The sequence below is a fragment of the Cucumis melo genome, chromosome 6 (genome assembly GCF_025177605.1).
Source record: "Cucumis melo cultivar AY chromosome 6, USDA_Cmelo_AY_1.0, whole genome shotgun sequence".
Classification (NCBI taxonomy): Eukaryota; Viridiplantae; Streptophyta; class Magnoliopsida; order Cucurbitales; family Cucurbitaceae; genus Cucumis; species Cucumis melo.
Window position 1 is genome coordinate 27,842,911 of NC_066862.1, and position 19,677 is coordinate 27,862,587.

The following is a 19,677-nucleotide window of genomic DNA, read 5'->3' on the forward strand; positions in this document are numbered from 1 at the left end:
AGTTTATGAACGATGTGGTGAAGTGATTTCAAAAGAAACAATACATCAATGAATTATATGTTTAAATGTAAAGTGAAGGAGAGTGTCAAGTGGAAAGTAGTAATTTTTTTTCCTCTAATTGCAAATGTAATGTTATAAACATCTTTAAATATGTCGGTTGTTATCAAGTTCTAACCGTTAATAATTAACTTACATGATCTTACTAATATTTGATCACGATAGTCAAATATTAACTCAAAGTATATATTATTGAAGGAACTATTAATATGGATCTAAATCATTTCAAATTAGATATTTATGTAAAGATTTATGATGTACAAATAAAACCTTCAAAACACGGTGTTGAGAAGCCAACTTTTTGATTAGTTGTACCATTATTCTTTGTAGGTTGAGAATGACAACGGTCTTACGTGACCTAATCTTTTATATTTGTTATTTCATAGTGGAATATGTGTTCTTGCACCTAAGTAAAAAAAATTAGGGTAAATACCAATCTTTATACCCTGGTATTAAGACTAACGTCTTTCCTATTTGGTTGTCTTTCCTATATTTAAGACTAATGTCTTCCACATCCTCCATCATATCATGTGAATGATAATCTTACACACTTTGACATGTATAAGAAAGATCTATAACTGATTTTTAACGCCATATAGATTTTGAATCTGCCTCCAACAATTATTAATTTATAAATGTCATCACTATGTATTGTTATATCATCTTTCTATTATCTTTTTTTCCTTTAAATAAAACACTCAAAATTGTACACCTTCAAAACCGACAAAACCTCATCACAAAATGATAATATTAAGTTTCCATGCTCATATAATTCTTTAGTGAAAAAGAAATGATACACTTGTGAGTAATTAATGTGCTTAATCATAACTTTTTGAAGTAATGCATTCTTAGTATTGACATAGACAGATATGTTTAAAAACTATATATTAAAGAATTATTTTGGTTATGTGGGAGTGCATTATTTAATTAGGTGGCTTGACTTGGCAAAGTTGAGCCTCTAGAACTCCATTTTTGTGCTCCACTTATGCTTAATCCTCTACTAATGGTTCCATTTTTTTGCTCACATTCATTCCTTTCTTCTTCTTCATTTTATCCTTACTTCCTTCAACTTTACATCTCTCCTTGTTCCCATGCATGACTCGAAAAAATCTAGTTGGTTTATGATTCTATTTAGGACTCTCTTTTTGTCCACGATATTCGACTTTTGTAGCATCAGATGTCCATATTTCACTAACGTACTCGTAGATTTAATACACAAGTTAACAATCCTATATTTGAAAATAGTTTCATGTTATTTCCTATATATAAGATAACCAAACTTCAAGTTTCGAAATTGATAATACATACTTTATGACATTCTTGATATGTCGATATGGGTTAAGGAAAAAGGAAAAAAAGTAAAAAGTAGAAAGATAGCTTTTTGGCCATGGGTATTTGTTTACTTCAATTATTAAGGAAAGACGTGGCATCTCTTATCTCTATGTATCACATAGGTACTTGGTTTGCTAATAAAATATTTGAAAACCCTACTTTTTGCCCTCTATGTGTGCTTACTATAAAGGAATAATTACTATAATATATAAGAACTAATCATAGGTTAAATATTTTCTTTGGTTTCATACAAGATTAGAGATGTTAATTAAGGAGATAGTGGCACAAGTGTCTTGAGATTTAGATTAACATATTTGATATTCTTTAAGAAAAGGGAAATGATCAATGTTTGATAATGAAAGGACTAAGGGTTTATGTTTAGTAGCATTCCTATTTTCTTGCTATTCTTTTTGGCACCCATTCCTCTTTTTTTTTTTTTTTTTTTTTTCCCTTTTGGTATTCTTTTTCCAATTACTATAACAATCCTTTTGATTAAATGACATGTTTACTTTAGGAAAAATATAATCTATCATTGACAATCTAACGGGCGGGTCTAATTTGAATTTTACCTTATATTATATAATCTTAATTAAATTTATAATAATTAAAAAAATCTAGTTCAACTGTAAAATTGAGGATGATCGATCAGATTGCGTTTGACAGTTACGAGTAGACTCACTAGGAGATACCTTTACCTTTTGTAGATATTGATTGACTATAAAAAGTAATGGAAGCCAATGATATCATACAATACAAAACAAAGTAAACAACTTCCATCATAATCAAATTACGTTTACAACATGCTTGAGTAAACATGATCAAAGCAACTTAAATTTTCGAAACAAGGGGTAATTTAATTCAATACTCATTTTGATCCACAACTGCATAGTTTATTTCATAAATATCTAAAATTCACCTTGTAAGAAAATTTAGTATAACCTAATTAAAGAGACATCGTTTGAATCAAGATGATTAGAGTAGTTATCAAAGTGGCTCCTATGATTGAGTTGGGTAACAAAAAATTGGTATACAAGAACTAGAGTGTACCAAATGAATTGGTATGATTGGTTCAATTATGAACAACCATGATGAACAACAAGACTATTACCAAACAAATGATTTACCATATTGGGTAGATCTTCAAATAGTAAACCCCTCGTTGCCCTGTTGTGTGTGAGTGTATATATATTTGTAAAAGAAAAAGAAAAGTCATCCTTTTAAAAGAATAAATTTCCATTAACAATTTGCTAAACAAAGACAATATGAGAATGAGAAAAAGAGATAATCCAAGGTTCATTTCACCAAATGTATGACAGTGAAATGAAGAGATATGATTCCAAATACCCATTTAGTGGATTTGATTTGGAAGAGATTACACAAATCCTAAAGAGATATATAACTTCATTACTTACCCATATTCTTCACATTTCAAAAGAAAAAAAGAAATTACTAATCAAATATGACATAAAGATAGAGAGAGAATCTTAGCTCTTTAGTGGCTAAGAATAGTCTATGCATTGGTTGTTTCCCTCTTATGGATTGGACCATTTGATTCGATGCCTATAATTTATTGTATACAGCAAAGGTTTATATAACATTCAACAAATTAAAATTAACCTATCATACTTTGATCCTACCTACTAAATAGTCACCAGTAGCAAATTCATTCTCAAATTACAAATTTTGTTCTTTAACTTAATATAAGATATTTTTACTTTTCAAGTTAGTGTTTGTTTGATCCTACTTTAGTTTTCAAGAGGTCTTTGAACTTTAACTTTTAATCTTAGCCAAAAGATCAAGAAAATTTTCCATTCTCATATTTTTTTATTTTTAAAAACTAAACTTATAAACGTCACTTTCACTTATTGTTTTTATTATTATTATATTCCTCTTGAAAGTTTTTAAAATCTAATTCTTTTAGAGTATTTTCACAAATAAATTATGCTATATTTACGATAAGTGTGTATTATAAATTTTTTAGAAAAGACAAAACCTTAAAAAGTTCCATCAACAAATTTTACAAATATTAATTAGGTCATTAAGACCCACCAACCTAAGATTTTAAATATCTACAAAACAATTGTTTGGTAAGGTTAATTGAAATCTACATAAGCTAATTTGGACTTCTAAGAGGGGAAAAAGGGAGAAAAGGAAAAAGGAAATTTTGTGGTGTACAATTAAGAGAGACAGTGGTCCAATTAACCAAGAGAGTTTTGGTGTAATCGTTTTCAGAAACAAAAAGATTTTGAGTATAGTACTTTACCAAAAAACAAAGAAATAAATAAAAAGCAAATGGAGGGAGCATTCTAATTTTCAATAGCATTTGGCTTAGTAATTGGCTGGTTTTGCTGCATTACCAACTTTTTATACTATTTTTATTAGCTGTGTTAGACTTTGGCTAGATGTCCAAAACCCACTATCTATCTAACAATATTATACAATAATCATCTACAAAAATATTCTATATTAACAAGCATTCAGCAACCCCAAATCAAGTTGTGGGGACAAGAAGACATTAAAGTCAATTATTTATGTTTAATAAACAATCATAAAGATATTAAAGCCAGAAATCCTACCTGCTGATGGAAGAAGATCCTGAGGGATGTTTATCTTCAAGAAAATGATTTGGAAAGCTTTTGTCCTACCTACACAGTGGGCTGCCCATCATAAAGTTGGCCTAATAATCAAGAACAGTAAGTGAAATCAAATATTTTTACTAAAAGTTAATGAGTTTAAATCATGATACCTACTAATCTCAAACATTGATTCGATCATGATAGCTATCAATCTCAAACATCCATTTAATTGTGATAGCATTTGTTCTCGAACACTGATTCGATCACAGTAGCTATCAGTCAACCATTGATTCGATCATGATAGCCACCAATCTCAAACATTTGATTCAATGGCATTGATCGAGGTGTAAAAGATGTATGGAACATTTGTAATGAAGAGAAACATGGGGATTGAATATCCTGAAGACACTTGGTTACAGCCTTATAACAGGGGAGGGACCAAGTTTCTGCAGTTTTTAGGCTCTTAATGTGAGGGGAAGAGAACAATTGTAGAAAGGAAACAGAAACAAATCATTCATTCTTTTCAGGATCCACGTAACTTATATACAAAAACTCTACACCAACAATGATTTCAATAAAGAAAGCAAAAGTGGGCATGAAGATGAAGTGGCTCGAATTTTCAATGAGCTCAACTTAATTTGTTACAGCAGCTCATACCTTATACCTACTATTAGTTAATAACAAATAATTCCAACAATTTACTTGGAGTTCTTAGCCTTTGCCTCTGCAGCTGCGGCTTTAACAGCAGATTTAGCTAAAGCTTTTGGTGAGAGAGCACTTTTCGGATTCAGAGCTTTCCGAATCTTCAAAGCAGCCCATGCCGTCCCGACAGCGTGTCCAGCAGCATCAAGGCCTTCATTGGTTGCATTTGCAGCTTGCTGCCCATACCTGCAACAACAGAAAAAGGAAAAGTTTGTGAAAGCATCATAAGTAGGTGAGATTGCTTTTGAATTAAATCTTCTGACACGAAAATCGAAGTTCTTTCAGCATTTGGTCGAGCAGTAGGAAGATTATAAAACCATATGCAGTTGGTGAGAGTTTACCTTTTGGTCACAAGTTCAGTCGTCACAGTGGAAGATGTAGCCATGACATTTTTTCCAGCAACTTCAACAGCATCAAAAACTTTGCCTGATTATCAGACGATGTAATCAGTAATCAATGAAGCTACAAAAGGGAATGCATTCTTGTGAGGAATGATTTAACCAAAAAAAATTTAGGAACCATACAAAACAATACGTTGGATATAAACCAAGAATTTTATGAGCTAGGAGGTTGGTCGAACATAATTCTCACTGCAAGTTTCAAGTATAAGAAAGTTTTCCGTCAACACCATGAAGTCTAATGCCCGATGCCACATTCCAAAATAACAACACAAGTTCAAATTTGCATTTGTCCAACAAACAGAAGTAAACAAGTCTCACAAACACAAAATCTCTGTTTCAAATATTATATTATGGGAAGCCAACAAGAAATAAACATTTTGTTACTTTTTCATATAGATATTTTCAGGATTTATTAAACAATGGGAAAATTACCTTTTCTTTAAGTCTCCAAGTTTTTTTAGAACTCAAGAGTCAAAGCACAGTTTTACAACCTAGAGAATAGATCCTCTTCAAGTAGGGTCGGTTTTAGTCCCTGAATTTTGAAGAATAGGTATGTTGGGTCTGTAAGTTTTTAAAATGGACCTTTTCACAAATGCCCCAATTCTTCGAAATTCGGAAGGTGAAAAAGGTAGTTTTTTCCAAAAAAAAAAAAAAAATTATCAGCTCCTCTTCACTTTTTTTTTTATTTCCCTATAAACTCTTCCAAGCACTATATTTGATTTATGCCCTCTATTTTATAAATAGTTCGAACTTAAATGGTGCATTTTACAATGTTTTAGTCAACCATGTCTTAGAAGATACAAATGAAAAATCGAATAAATGGAGTGTTATGAATATTTTTACTACATACCTTTTTTCATATTAGAATTATAAAGAAGAAACCTTTATTTTCCCTTTTAAATTTTAATAGTATACCAATAGTAACTCAATTGTGAGAAATTTATTTTTAAATAGTTCAGTGTGTATATAAGAAAAAACTAGTTGATAGACAGATGTAGAGAAATAGAAAGAAGATAGATTATATTCTACAACTGGCATAGAGGAAATAAAATAAAATAGAGTTGGTGACATACCAAATCCATCAAGGGAAGCTAGTACAATTTCCCCGGGAAGCATTCCAAAAAACTTCTTCCCAACTTTTGAATTAGCCACTGAACTTGTAAAGTATCCAGAAACTTTAACCACTCCAGAGAGCACTCCATTGGCTACTTTCTCCGACATCCTTGTTACCCTCTTAACCCTAAATAAAAAATCAGACCAAAAAAGTATTTCACAAGTGTTTCCGTGCAGTTTGCTGAAGAGTCTTACAGCTCAAAGAAAAACCAATATGAAATCCATTTCAGCATCCACACAATTTTATATGAAGCTTTTAATTCTAGAGGTGATTGCTAGAACGCAGGTAATGAACCTACAGCCTTTCTCTTAAAGGATGGGGTACAATGAAGTGTAATGATCGTGAATATTTTAAAATTAAAGCTTTGTAAGAGATTGTTCAAAGAAATGAGGGGGTTTGGGGGATAGTTCTTAATTTTTTTAAAAAAAGTTCTAGGCTTAAGCACATTAATTCCTTGGCGTTTAAGCTTTAGAGCTGTATAAAACAACAAAAACTAGAACTTACTACAGAAAAATGCAACCCCTGTTTTAGTATCCGTGAGGATTCAGGCCCATCCGGAAGTACATCAACTACTCTCTTATAACTTGATAATGTACATTTGTATGTCAAAATACTAGTAGGATATTAAATCTTAAGTGGTTTACTATGGCTTGAAGCCATTACCTCCAAGATGCGGATAGAGCAATGGTAAGAAGCATAGATATGGATACAAGACACAAACATGACACGACACGGCAACATACCATATTTAAAAATTTTAGGACATGGCAGGGCAAGGACACCATTTTAAAAGTAATATATCATTTTTATACCAAATGAAAATCCAAAGTAAATGGGTTGATGATAGGCTCACAAAACATAGCTTTGGTGTATTTTATGCTCGAAAGTTATTATTATTGTCATATATGTGTCTTTTCAGTCTCCCTAACAAGTGTCATATGCATGTCTAACACATTTATTGCATTAACAAGGGTCCAATATTCAACAAGTGTCGGAGTGTCCAAGTGTCCCACATGTGTCCGACACACTAGTCAAACTAAAGTGTTCTTGCTTCTTAGAGCAATACATATTGACAACTAGCATTGTCTGCCAGACCTTGAAAAGATCAACAATAATATGATACCAGTGAACTCAAAACAAATGCTATCAAGTATCAACACAGAAATGAGAGGGAAAAACATATTTAACAAAGAGTTGGAAGAAAAAACCTTTTAATCCTCTTGAGAGTTTCAGGGCTGATCTCAGTGTTAGAACAGGGGTCCAGCCTCTTCTGCATAGCCTCATTCCCCTGTTTCAACCTTTCTACAGTCACATCACCACACCACAAAATTCCTTTAACCAATTGCCCCGATCCCGCTGCAATCAACTTAGCAGCCAGTCCATTGTAATCTTCCACATTAGGAGCCAATGTTGTCCAATACGCTGCACATTTTCCTTCAATCTCTTCTTTTTTCTTCTCTGTCTTCAAATCCGCCGGCGACATCTCTTTCGCCAAAGACTCATCCAGAACCTCCACTTTCTTTGCACTCTCCGATACCTTCTGCAATGTAAAACTACTATAATTCTGTAAAATCCCATCCAGTTCCTTCAACAATCCCTCTTGACCTTTGGAAACAATCGTTAACCCATAGCTCAAATAATCATCCGACCTATTTTTCTTCTTCTCCTTCTTCTTATCTTCTTCATCACTCGAATCGGAATCCGAATCACGTTCCTTAGGAGCCCGAAAAGAGAAGAAATAATGCGAACCATCAAGCTTCACAGCCGCTATATCCTTCGCTAATGGCCATTGAATGTCATCAGCAACACGCGCAAACACCGCAACAACACTCTCTCCTTGGCGAATGTGGACAATGGTCAAATCTCCACAAGCAAGCTCAACACTATACTCTTTATCAATTAGGTTAAGAATGGCGCCTGGGATTCTAATAAGAACCTCTTCCGCCGCGAGAGGAGGAGCCGAAGCGGAAGGCGGAGCCAAGGCCGAAGGAGGATGGAGGTAACCAACATGGTCAGGAAACAGATTCTCCACCATATCCTTCATATCAAGAGTGGGGTAAAGATTGGAAGTCGAAGATGGGTTCGGATTGGCAAAGGAAGACGAAGGTTCATCAGGATTTGAATGAATGACTTGAGGGTAAAGGGAATTGCGATATGGGTTTTGTGAATCCATTGATAGAGAAGGTGAAAAACAGGAATTTGGGAGGATGGGGAGATGAAAATGGGGGAAACTGGGAAGAACAAGAAGAAGGGGTTAAAACGAATTCCAATGCGATCACATGTATGAAATTGAGGGCTCCATTTCAAATGTAATCAAGATAGTTTTTCCTTTTTCCCGCGTCTCGATCGTGAGAAGAAAAGACCGATTTTTGTTGACAAATTTATGATATGAAAGGACAATGTCGGATCTAATTTGTTTTAGCTATCAAAGCTCCGTCCCCATTGTTGAGAAACTAACAACTTTACCCGCCACCCGCTTTCTTCTAAATCTTCCCCTTATTTATTCATCTTTGTTTTTGTTGTTATTATTATTATTAGATTAAAAAATAGCAACTTTTAATTTTTATCATGTAGATTTGAACAAAAACTTTAAAAAAATCTCCCACTCTCAATTTTAGAAAATAGCAATATGAACGAAAAATAAATCCAAATTGATATGTTGAGTTGAAATTGTTTTTCCCCCTTGGAATTGAACTAGTTGCTTATATCGTACTATATTGTAAGTAAAGGTATAGAGATCTACGTAGGATCTCACTTTACTTGGGCAATACGAGACAATCACTCTCATTTTAAAATTTCTCATATTTATGCGTTAAAATTTTAGGCTAATATTGGGCCTCTGCTGCAATGTTCTTCAGTTACTTAAAAAGGAAATGAACATAAAAAGGAAAATCATGAGAGAAATGAGAAAAGGAAACGAGAGTTGAATTAAGACTGAAGCGTATATAATATCATAGTACAAATTAAAAGATCAAGGGCAACACTTTTCTTTTTAGACATCAAAGTGATGCATATTCGCTTGTTTGCAGATGATCAAAACACACAATGCAACACTTTTATGGGGAGAAATACAAATGCCTAGCAGAGATATTCAACTTTGGAAGATGGATTTGATTACTTGTCGTCTTCCTTCGGTGGGTTTTCTTCGTTCTTCTTGTCCTGAAACAATGTTCAAAGTTAATTATACAATTTTAACCTTCAGGGTAATTTGTGTTTCAAGGCATGGAAGCAACTAACCTCCGGCTTTGATTGACTTTGCATGGAAGCTAGTAAATCTTTTACTGATGGATCATTTGGATCAACCCCTGGAAGCTGTAGAACATTTCCATTTGAGTTAATTAAACGTAAACCTGATATTTGGAGGCATTGTTTTCTATATCAGTGAGAAGTATTTACAGGTTGTTGAATTCATACCGATGCAAGAATGGACGATACGAACGACTGGTCTGCCAGTAATTTACTCATATCGGGCTGGCTTGTTGAGTCTTTAGATTCCTCCTGCACTGACAACTGAAGAGCTGCAACCAACCAGCAACAAACAAAGATGGAAAAGATAGTTAGAATGCAAATTCAATTCAATTGCAGTAATTTTTGTTCCAAGTGGCCCACAAATCAATGGAACTCAAATCTCGATGAAGAGAATAGTTCTGCTCCACTGCACCTTACTTGCAAAAGATTTAGGTAAGGTGAATGCTCAGAACCTATGATAGAAGTTTTCATAGACTATATTCTACTGGACTAGTTTTATGCCTTTGAAAGGCGGAGGCCTTTAAAGTTAAAATTTTGAATTACTCAAGCGCAAACAGCCAACCAGTTTCCTCAACAAAGTTTTCTTGAATGCAAAGGAGAACCATGAGACAAAGGAAGAAAATACACGTCACACACTTAGAATGGTTAAATTGAAGCAAATAACCTTACCAAGAGCTAACTCTGGATCCATTGCTGCATCTGACATTTCTGTATCCCGAATGTCACTAGAGGCAGGATCTTCCATTGACATTGCAAGGGCTTGTTGTAACAGGGCATTTTCATCCTCCTGTAACCAAAGCCAGAATGAATATCAAAACATCGCATATGCTTTTACTTTCATTGAAGTTGTCAAGGCAATAAAAAAAAGTAGAAAATATGTATACTTAACAAATATGCGTAGTTAACATTTCCTTGCCTCCAAAAACGTGGGGGAGAAAGCAAGACGAGCAATGAAGTGAGGGTCGAAGGAAATGTTTGAAACAATGGACAATCTATTTGTCTATTGCAGCATTAGAAATTATTTAATTTAAGAGAAACTAACCATTGGATCATTTGTCTTCTGAGCATCAGAAGATTCAGCACTAGCACGTTCATTCATAGTTGTATCCTGTGAGCCAGATGGCTGTTCCCCTCCTTTTTCCTGCTTTGAAGTCTCCTCAGCAGCCCTCTTAGCAGCTGCCTCCTGTCTGGCCCTTTCCTCTTCCATTGACACTCGAAGTGCAAGTGCTAGTTCAGGGTCTAGGTTGGGATCCACACCAAAATCAAAACCGGCCCCACCAGCTGAAGCTGCAGCAGCAGCTGCGGCAAATCCACTTCCTCCCTCCCCATCACCGGTGAAGATTGGAGTACTGACATAGAAGGAGAAATTGAGAACAATCATGAAGATAACAAATTACTATTCAAACAGTATGGAACAAACTAAAGCAGTAATAATCGGTCTCCTCCAGTAACAGAGAGAGAGCAACTGACCTAATAAGTACATCGGAAAGAGCATTTGGACCTGATGGAACGTGAACAATGTGACTGGAGTCATTGCTATTTACAGCCGAAAGAAGGGCTTCCAGCTTCTCTGGCTTAGCATCATCTTCTTCACCAAAGTCAATGATATCTAGAGCAACATTGTTCTTTTTTAATTTCTTTCCGATCATCTCCAACAACTTCTTTTCATGATTGGCAGGACTAAGAAGACACAAGGTAGATGATGTGAGAACAATCAATAACTGGAATGGCACAATAAAAAAATACAGAAAAAGGGATTGACAAGAAGTCCCTACCTTCCTGCAAAAACAATAATTCTTTGTTGCTGCTTCTTATTTTGACGATGCTTCAGAGCCAACTGAGCCACCTGAATCCCAGCAGCCAAGTTTGTCTCTCCACCTATCTCTAAACCTATTGTGCAAAAAAGAAGGACGTTAAGTTTTATAGAGAAGCTAGAGAAAAAGATATGTGTGTGTGTGTGTTTGTGTTTCTACATGTGTGTGTGACAGAAATACAAGGAGGAATGAACGAACTGCACTAACAAAAATAAACTCATCGACTTTAACAGGGATCAAAGTAAAAGTTATGATGTATTACATATAATCCAACTAACGAGTGAAACTAGACCATTAAGCATTTATGACTACCACAAGAACTATTCCCAATGTTCAAACTAATGGCACCTACCTGAACAATTGTAACAAGAACTATATGTCTCTATCAAATTTGTTATTACTTTTCTACAGAAAATATACGTAATTCACATCAGCAGTCTCTTTTATGCATATACACACATAAATGAAACGGTGTTTCTGTTAAGAAATAATCTGTTGCATATAGATGGCGAATAAAATGCACTCGAATTCAACATTTTAAGAAGCCTCAAACTTGCATAGTAAGAACGAGGGCAAACTTCACAAACAGGAAAGTAGATGAACTAACCGTGCATGCACGCTAGAATCTTGCCAAGATCACTTGTAGGAGTTACCAAAACCCGAACTCCCTTTCCAGCCATTGTAAGAACTCCTACTGTATTCTCCGGGTTAGACTGTTTTAACAAAACAGCAAACGATCATGTACATACATTCCTCAAAACTTCAAAATCATACATTAATAACGAAAAAAGTGAAACTACCACACCAGATAGTCCCATGAAACTAATTCACTAATTTCCTTTTGATAAAGAATGCAATATGGGTTTTTTTCATAATAAAAAAAGAAAAGAAAAAAAAAAAGCATCCCCACCCAAATAACCCTAACTGCAACTCAATTCCCAGCTACCTGATTAAAACCCCAAAATGAGAGAAATCAAAGAATCACCTGGGTTTTAGCTCCGCAAATGAGATTGACGGCATCAGCTTGAGCTTGGAATCTGGAAGGAGCATAATCACCGTTCCTCATCCATTCGGAATTATCGATACAGATCATTGTAGCCTACCCAAAAGAAAGGAAAAGTAGATAGATATACATAGAACCCTAGGTGGTTAAATTGAGTAGAGAAAAAACGGGATAGAAAAAAGAAGAATAGAGAAGAGTAAGTACCTCGAGCACCATTGTTGATAGATTGAAAACAGGAAAGAAAAGGAAGGAGAAAGAGAGAATCGGAGAGAAGAGAAGAGGTTTCTTGCAGCAGAAGCCGGAAGGTAATTGAACTGAAGGAGAAGAAGCGCTGCACCGGAACTCAATTTAAAGATATGCCTTTTAAACTTTAATAATAATAATATTATTATTATTATTAATCCTATAATAAATTGGATTGTGTTTCTTTAATATTAATATTAATATTAATATTATAAACTTATTTTGAATAATAAAATTCTATGATAAACCAATGACAAAAGTCGATACCATTTTGTATATTTATAAATATTTCAGTTAACTTTTAAAAAAATCCATGTCCAAATAATGTAGTTTTTGAAAAAAAATAGAATATTAGACAGAAACTTTGGTCGCTTATAGGGATTAAATTGAACCAAATTTACTATTAAACTAAAATTGAAATAGTTGGTATTTTAAATATCATTAATCTAATTCAAATTTAGATTTATTTATTCAAAATAATTTTTATATGATAACTTCTAAAAAACTTCTTTGTAAGATCATGATTTTGTTGGAAAAAAAAAACCTATAGTTAAAGTTTTGATTCAATGGAGTAATTGGAAGTTGTGTTTGATAATCAATTTGTCTTTTCTGTTTTTAAACTAATTTACTTTTTGATTGTTTAAACAAGAAAGCCAAGAATTGTTTTTATTTGATACATTAGTTGTGCAGGGAAGTAGCACAAATGCATAAACACTTGTCATTGATATTGAAAAAGAAGTTTCAACCTCTCAACACTAAGCTCAAAAGAGATTCAACAACTTTTGTTTTAGATCACTGCCCTCAATCATCCTCATTGCCTTCACCTCTGTTGTTGTTGTTGGAACTAATACGTGGAGTGCTAGAACTAACAGATATTTCTACGTCCGTGTCGTCCGACGAACTTGGCTGAATTAACTGGGAGAAATGTGTGTATTGAGCAGCAGTTGATGTGCTTCCTTCCGAGCAGTTCGGAGTAAAGTCGTCGATCACTTCACCGTCATCATCTCTTGTACAAACAGAGGATGAAAGTGATGTTGCACCCAGAACTGTAACCGTTGAAGAAGAACTTGGCCTTGCCTTCACTCTTCTTTTCCATTGATGAAGTGAGTTTCGGACATTCTCCGACACAAGTGATTTCTTGACCTTCGACCCCATCTATGACGAGCAGATTTACACTACTTTAAATCGAGAGGGAGTTAGTTGAAACTAGAGAGTTGAAAGATAAACCAATGGTACCTGAGTTACTATAACGTAGAGTGGGAATGTAATGAAGCTACACCAAAATTGAGTGATAACCCTGCAATGAACAACAATCAAGTTGTGTTTGATCTCCAAAGAATTCATGATCTTCAACGAAGAAAAGGAATAGCCATACGCCAGTTACAACATATGTTTCATTCGGGAGGAAGACGTCACATACCCAAAGGCCAAGCGAATACCAACATGGGTTTCGTTATCCATGAAACAAGAAGGTTCCTTAATTTCCCACTGAAAGCTAAGATTTCATTCAGTAAGAGGAAAAAAATACCAACACCAAATCAAAGTTATAGTGTATTTGAGGTTAAAGTTTGAGAGAAACAACACACTTTCATTGAATACTTACCAGGGACCAAATAAATGTAGCCATCTCAAAAGCATTCTGCAAAGAAAATGCTACTAAGAAATACAAATATACTACAAGATGAAGTACTACTTTAAAAGAAAGTGGGTTAAATTTATTTACCAACCTGGAAGGATATAAATTGTATCAACCATAAAAGAAGCTTAGGCTTCCCAAACCAAAACAGCTCATCTCTCAAGTTAAAACAATAATATCCCCTTGGGGATGAATCCACAACTTCTACAGCCAGCTTTACCACTACCCGGTGCAGTTTTGTCCCGATTAGCAGAATCAACTATTAGTTTTGGTTAACAAAGGCAAAATAAAAATAGAGATGGTATATTATTGTCAGAATGAAACATTGCGAGGACCAGAACATGGAAACCAAACGAAGATTTAACAGAAAGAACTTACAATTGCAGGGAGAAAGGAAACCCAAATGTAAATGTTGCTTCCTGAATAAGGGTGGTTCAGTCAGAAATCATACAAGCAAGGCCAAAATAGAAATATAAATTTCCATGTTTGGATGACCCAGTAAGATCGATCCAAAAGAAATTTGCTTTATTAAACAGATCGAAACCTTTAAAAGATTTTCAGTTAAAGTTTAGGGAGATCAGACATTACCATGGAAGTTGAGGAAGATGCAAGCAATGGCATATATCCAAAGTGGCACACTGCACATCCAGATGAAACAGTGATACTGATTAGTTCATCAGAAACAGGGAAGCTCGTGGTAAACCAGGAGAAAAACCAACCCTAAAGGACTCTAAACTTGAAACGTAATATTATTTACTTTTGGTTTAATTTTTTTCAAAAAGTAAGGCCGTTTATTAACAGCTTTTGCTTTGTTTTCTACCATATAAAGCACTTTCCCATTGACCAATATTTTAAGAACAATTTTGACAAACTTGATTTAAAAAGAAGTTGAAAACCAATTAATAGTAAACAAGGTGACAAATAGATTCATGATCTCTTTCCCAATTTCTAAATTCTAAGTAAGGTGGAATTTGATCCCTAACAGGTTTGTAGACTGCCATCCTTGAGAAAGAAAACTTGGGAAGCTCACTAACACATTGTGGTAGCAAATAGGACTGAGACACAAACCTTGTGGCAGCAGAGAATCTAAAAGAAATAATTGCAATTACATGTAAATCTTATCGTATTGAGCAATCACATAATGAAGTATAGCATATAGTTACGGTATACAACCTTACACCAACCATATCACGAAATTCATCATCCATGCTTCGAAGCATATAATTGTGGAAGTCGTATGATATAGGAAGTTTATGAGTCTACATTCCAAAAGACAACAAAAATAATAATAATAATAATGACAATAATAATAGTAAAAAGAAATAAATAAAAAGTGAAGTTAGAAAATTGTTTAAGGCATGTTGATCTAACAAATATAGACTTTTCCCTATTGTTACTTGCTATCATCCTTATACTCAGCTGGCATGGATGTGCTTTTTTGCCCTGTGATTATTCAATCTTCCTTGTAAACATCAACACCGATTCCTCATTTTAAAGTAGAAACCAAAATGGCAAAAAGTACCAAATATTTTAGCTCTAACGGGATTTATCTTTTGCTTTCTAGTCATCAACTTAATTATTATTGTAATTATTTTTGGAATGAAAACATAGAAACACCGAAACTACTTATTATCAAAAAAATAAACATACACTGATAAATCCCAACCGCAAAGCCATGTAATCAGCTCGATTAATAGAACTCCAAAACTGGCGGCTGAAACAGAGCTGCAAGTTAGTATAATTAGCCTTAGAATCATTAAGATAGGAACCACCGAGTTTTGAGTTCTCACTAACATAATAAAGTGATAGTGGTTGACTTGATTATGAAGCTTTGTAAGCCTCTTAAGAATAATCAGTTCGATAATAGCAAGTGCAAGAGAGAATTTGAGAAGTAGTGCAATAGTAATACTCAAAAGACTGAACATTAAGGCTGAATAAATGAAGTTCAAACTTTCTTTTAGGTTTGCAAACAAGTACTTGTAAAATCTTCCTTTTGTGGAAATTGGTTTTTCTCCCTCAACAGCTCAAAGGAAAACAAAGAATTACCAGCCAAACGAGGACTCTATGCTGACTCCATGGATGAGAAGTATGGTGAAAGACAAAAGTTGATAGGCGCCTTATGTTTGGTCCAGTTGATGGCGCTTGTGCAGATTCTTCTGAGTTGAAATTATGAAAGTTATGGGTCAAAATTACATTTAATACAATTTCTTCAATGCATCTGTAATGACTCAAACAAGTTCCAAAGCTTAGAAACTACAAAAATGGTTTGGTGCAATTTCATTTACCTTGAGTGTTCCGAATGGCCAAAGCCTTAGCCTCATTTTCCCACGTTCTCCAGCCATATATCTGAACACACACACACAAAAAAAAAAGGAAAAAGAAAAGGCAAGCTTCAAGATGTCATGGAGATCAAAACAGAAGAATTTGAAGGCAGACTGATTATGAGATACACCGACCTTAATCATAGCCAGGGCAACGGCAATGAAGCTATACGAAACATGGGTGACACCGAGAACGAATATTAGTCGATGAAGCTGCTCTAAACTTTCATATGAAGCAAATGATTCACGACCCTGGAAAGCAAAGTAACAACATATTGAATAACAGATAAAATTTCCAATTCATCTTGACTCGAACCTTCTGATCAAGCATCATGTTAAAATCAACACTAGCTCACCTAATAAAAAGTCCAAATAGTTATTCTAACATGAATATAACTATTTCAGCTAATTACTAGGGGCCCGTAAAGATTTAAATTCTAAGTCAAATTAAAGAGAAAAAAAAAGCACATTTTAAAAACTATTTTTAAGTTCCCAAAACTTGGTTTGGATTCTGAAAACGCCTAAACAGTAGACAACAGACCAAAAAAAACTATTAAGTAGAAGTAGACTAGCAGTGTTTATAAACGTAATAGTAAGAAACCGAATGGTTATCAAACAAAAAATAATAATTTAAAGTTAAATGAACGAGGTTTATATAGGTCGTGTTATAAATGCCCTGGCTAAACCTATTGATGGCCGAGGTGAAACTTCATCAAGCAAGCTATCAGAAGTACCTCAGGACAATATTCTCGTATCCCATCGTTATTGTGCTCCCTTGGAACAGAACCGTTCAAGCTTTGAGTTGCAATGAAAATATGTCTAACTCGTTTCAGATCAGTCTCCAACGCACAAGGATAGAAACGGCTGCTCAAGACAGATGACTTGACACAAATTCTCGCAACAAAAACAATCCAGTGACCCATCAACAACGAAAGAAGTCCAAAGAGCATCAGCTCTGCTCAAGAAAACAAAACCCAATCAAGAAACCATTGAAACAAATCAACTCAAAAGAGGAAACAAAATCAAACACCCATACATCTGATTTCTCACCTTCTTTAATCTTCTCCAACGCAGCAAGTAGTGATTTTCTCTTCGTCCTATTCAACCACTAGCAAAAAAGAACAAAAGGGTCTCAATCAAAAGATTCAAAAAACAAGATTCCATCAAATACCCAGAAAGAATCAGGATCGATTTTACCTTTTTGGTCCGTTTCAACGTGCCTTGGAAGAAAAATCCAAGAGAAACCATGAGAGTGACCACTGTGGCAAAAGCCCAAGTGGGGGTAATGGCCAAGGATCGTCCCTCTTCTCCCATTTCCGCAGCTTGGACCGATCGATTAATTCATCTTCTGCAAATAACCATTTCAACCGTCTCCTCAAGTATGGGATTCATCAGAAGCAATCGCATTAATTGCAGCAACGAAATGGTGGGCTATAATGTTAGCCAAAAACAGAGACCATCAGGAGGTGGGGGGTCAGGAAATTAAAGAAGCCACCAAGCATTATTAGATGTTTCAAAGCTAACAAGCCAAATGGGGTTTCCACTTGGTGTGGTGATTCTTCAACTGTGGCTCTGAAATTTCTAAAACTGCGAATGTGGGTGCATCTGTCGTTTTCCAATCCTGCATGGAAGAAAGGTTAAAGAAGTCATATCATAAATCATAAAGAAGACAAAAGAACAAAAGTATTGAACTCCATTTGTAAGTGTTTTGGGTGATGGATGCAGTAATTGCTAATTAAGGACAAGGGAAGGTGAAGAAATTAAAATGAGGAGAGAGCAGTTGAATGATGATCAAAGAAAAGAGAAGAAAAAAAAACATAGCAGCTGAAAGAAGGAAAAATAGAATATCTTTTAATGAAGAACAAGTGATGGGAAATGAGAAAAAATGCATTCTCATTGGTAGCTTATCCCAAAAAGCACATAGGGGAAAATCTTTCTCTTCCCCTTTTGTCTTTACAATTTTTTATAATTTCATTTTGCCTCTACTAAGTATTAATTTTTGTCAATTATTCGTTAAGAAACTATTTTCAATCACCATAGATCAAAATGGGACCGAAACACACGTGGCTCTAAAATTTACGTCATCGTTGATATATGATCGAGTGACAATTCAAAAATAAAAATCTAGGAAGATGAATTATCAATATATTAGATATTCGCATTGACTCGTTAAAATTCATATTTATTTACTATATTATATTCTATATGTGAAAAATGGTGATAAGGAGATAATCTTTTATACATTTACCTTTTTACCTAAATCCATATGTTACATTTTGTTAGCAAAAATAGACTTTTTTTCGAGTGTAGGTGTCCATTCAAAGAAATAAATAAATAAATGCGACCTTTCTAATTTTTAATCACAAAATATATTTATATATTTTTAAATCAAAGTATTATATAGAATATGTGCAATTGGTGTCAGCAGAATGCAACTCTTTGAGAATATGTGTTTGATAAGCAACAATTGATGTAAATGATTCACATAGAATGTAACGCCCCAAGCCCAAAGTTTGAAATTTAGATCTTCGATATTCTCCTGCGACCCAGCAACATCATCATTACTATCTTAAAGGCTTTATTAGAGTGAAAGTTCTCCTCACAAACCAACACGAGTCATTTTAGCATGCTTTGTTCTCACTCACATGCATTTTAGTAAAATTTCCAAGAGGTCACCCAACATAGAATTGCTCTAAGCTAAAGCACGCTTAACTTTGGAATTTTCCTGGGAATCTTAGGTGACGTCGATTCACTCTAATAAGCCTTTAAGACAGTAAGGATGATATTATCAAGTCGCAAGGAATGCAAGAAAATATCGAAGATCTGAATTCCGAATCCTAGTTCGAATCCTAAGCCTGAGACGTTACATAGAGTAACGTGACTATTCAGAAGATGGTGGTTACACATATGCTTCTTTTCATGTAGGTATGAAATGCATACATAAACTAAAAAATAAATAGAGCATTTTGACTATAGTCTTAATTACAAAAAAATATCATTTAACTTTTTTCTTATTTTTACCTAAAATAGAAATAACTTTAAAAAATATAAAAGTTAGGAATTATTAATATCATTGTTATTGTTATTATTATTGATTTAAGAAAACAAGTTGATACAATCACATGAAAATTAGATAATATACAAAAAAAAAAAATAATAATAATGATCTACCCTACATAAAAAGAAAAAACTTTGTTATGGTATGATAATATATCGATAAATTATAATT

General features: G+C 34.1%; 3 protein-coding genes across 8 annotated transcripts; all 3 read right to left on the bottom strand.

Annotated features, from left to right (window-relative positions):
* Positions 1 to 3,688: 3,688 nt before the first annotated feature.
* Positions 3,689 to 8,670, bottom strand: LOC103490684 (protein EARLY-RESPONSIVE TO DEHYDRATION 7, chloroplastic). Of its 2 annotated transcripts, none has more exons than XM_017045163.2 (5): positions 7,391 to 8,670; positions 6,142 to 6,308; positions 5,009 to 5,093; positions 4,668 to 4,853; positions 3,689 to 4,034 (listed from the first exon to the last, which is right to left on the bottom strand). In XM_017045163.2, the coding sequence occupies exons 1-5, from the start codon at positions 8,353 to 8,355 to the stop codon at positions 4,031 to 4,033; spliced, it is 1,407 nt and encodes a 468-aa protein (XP_016900652.2). In that variant the 5' UTR covers positions 8,356 to 8,670; the 3' UTR covers positions 3,689 to 4,030. The 2 variants fall into 2 exon arrangements, with proteins under 2 accessions (XP_016900652.2, XP_016900651.2); XM_017045162.2 differs by having other exon boundaries at positions 3,689 to 4,066.
* Positions 8,671 to 9,086: 416 nt separating this feature from the next.
* LOC103490683 (26S proteasome non-ATPase regulatory subunit 4 homolog) lies at positions 9,087 to 12,620 on the bottom strand. The gene is made up of 10 exons (XM_008450312.3): positions 12,453 to 12,620; positions 12,231 to 12,344; positions 11,853 to 11,958; positions 11,207 to 11,321; positions 10,902 to 11,111; positions 10,474 to 10,780; positions 10,101 to 10,218; positions 9,597 to 9,700; positions 9,420 to 9,494; positions 9,087 to 9,341 (listed from the first exon to the last, which is right to left on the bottom strand). The coding sequence occupies exons 1-10, from the start codon at positions 12,462 to 12,464 to the stop codon at positions 9,297 to 9,299; spliced, it is 1,206 nt and encodes a 401-aa protein (XP_008448534.1). The 5' UTR covers positions 12,465 to 12,620; the 3' UTR covers positions 9,087 to 9,296.
* A 523-nt stretch (positions 12,621 to 13,143) lies between these two features.
* Positions 13,144 to 18,308, bottom strand: LOC103490688 (MLO-like protein 4). 5 transcript variants are annotated; one of them, XM_008450322.3, is made up of 15 exons: positions 17,646 to 18,306; positions 17,499 to 17,556; positions 17,183 to 17,403; positions 16,584 to 16,700; positions 16,413 to 16,473; positions 16,174 to 16,280; positions 15,778 to 15,852; positions 15,301 to 15,386; positions 14,716 to 14,765; positions 14,506 to 14,546; positions 14,219 to 14,386; positions 14,095 to 14,130; positions 13,912 to 13,979; positions 13,728 to 13,788; positions 13,144 to 13,646 (listed from the first exon to the last, which is right to left on the bottom strand). In XM_008450322.3, exons 1-15 carry the CDS (start codon positions 17,760 to 17,762, stop codon positions 13,293 to 13,295), a joined length of 1,620 nt encoding a protein of 539 aa, XP_008448544.2. In that variant the 5' UTR covers positions 17,763 to 18,306; the 3' UTR covers positions 13,144 to 13,292. The 5 variants fall into 5 exon arrangements, with proteins under 5 accessions (XP_008448544.2, XP_008448543.2, XP_050942337.1 ...); XM_008450321.3 differs by having other exon boundaries at positions 16,174 to 16,283; positions 17,646 to 18,302; XM_051086380.1 differs by lacking the exon at positions 14,095 to 14,130 and having other exon boundaries at positions 17,646 to 18,308.
* Positions 18,309 to 19,677: the final 1,369 nt, after the last annotated feature.

Excerpts from the sequence above, each read along its gene's own strand:
- LOC103490684 (XM_017045162.2), bottom strand. The coding sequence starts at position 8,355 with ATGGATTCACAAAACCCATATCGCAATTCCCTTTACCCTCAAGTCATT. Across the intron at positions 6,309-7,390 it reads ACTCTCAAGAGGATTAAAAG|GGTTAAGAGGGTAACAAGGA; the intron begins GTTTTTTCTTCC and ends TTTTTTATTTAG. Across the intron at positions 5,094-6,141 it reads AGCTTCCCTTGATGGATTTG|GCAAAGTTTTTGATGCTGTT; the intron begins GTATGTCACCAA and ends TCTGATAATCAG.
- LOC103490683 (XM_008450312.3), bottom strand. Across the intron at positions 9,701-10,100 it reads GGATCCAGAGTTAGCTCTTG|CTCTTCAGTTGTCAGTGCAG; the intron begins GTAAGGTTATTT and ends GGTTGGTTGCAG. Across the intron at positions 9,495-9,596 it reads TATCGTCCATTCTTGCATCG|CTTCCAGGGGTTGATCCAAA; the intron begins GTATGAATTCAA and ends AATGTTCTACAG.
- LOC103490688 (XM_008450321.3), bottom strand. The coding sequence starts at position 17,762 with ATGGGAGAAGAGGGACGATCCTTGGCCATTACCCCCACTTGGGCTTTT. Across the intron at positions 16,701-17,182 it reads TACGAGAATATTGTCCTGAG|GGTCGTGAATCATTTGCTTC; the intron begins GTACTTCTGATA and ends TTTGCTTTCCAG. Across the intron at positions 14,766-15,300 it reads CGTGATATGGTTGGTGTAAG|TGTGCCACTTTGGATATATG; the intron begins GTTGTATACCGT and ends CTGGATGTGCAG.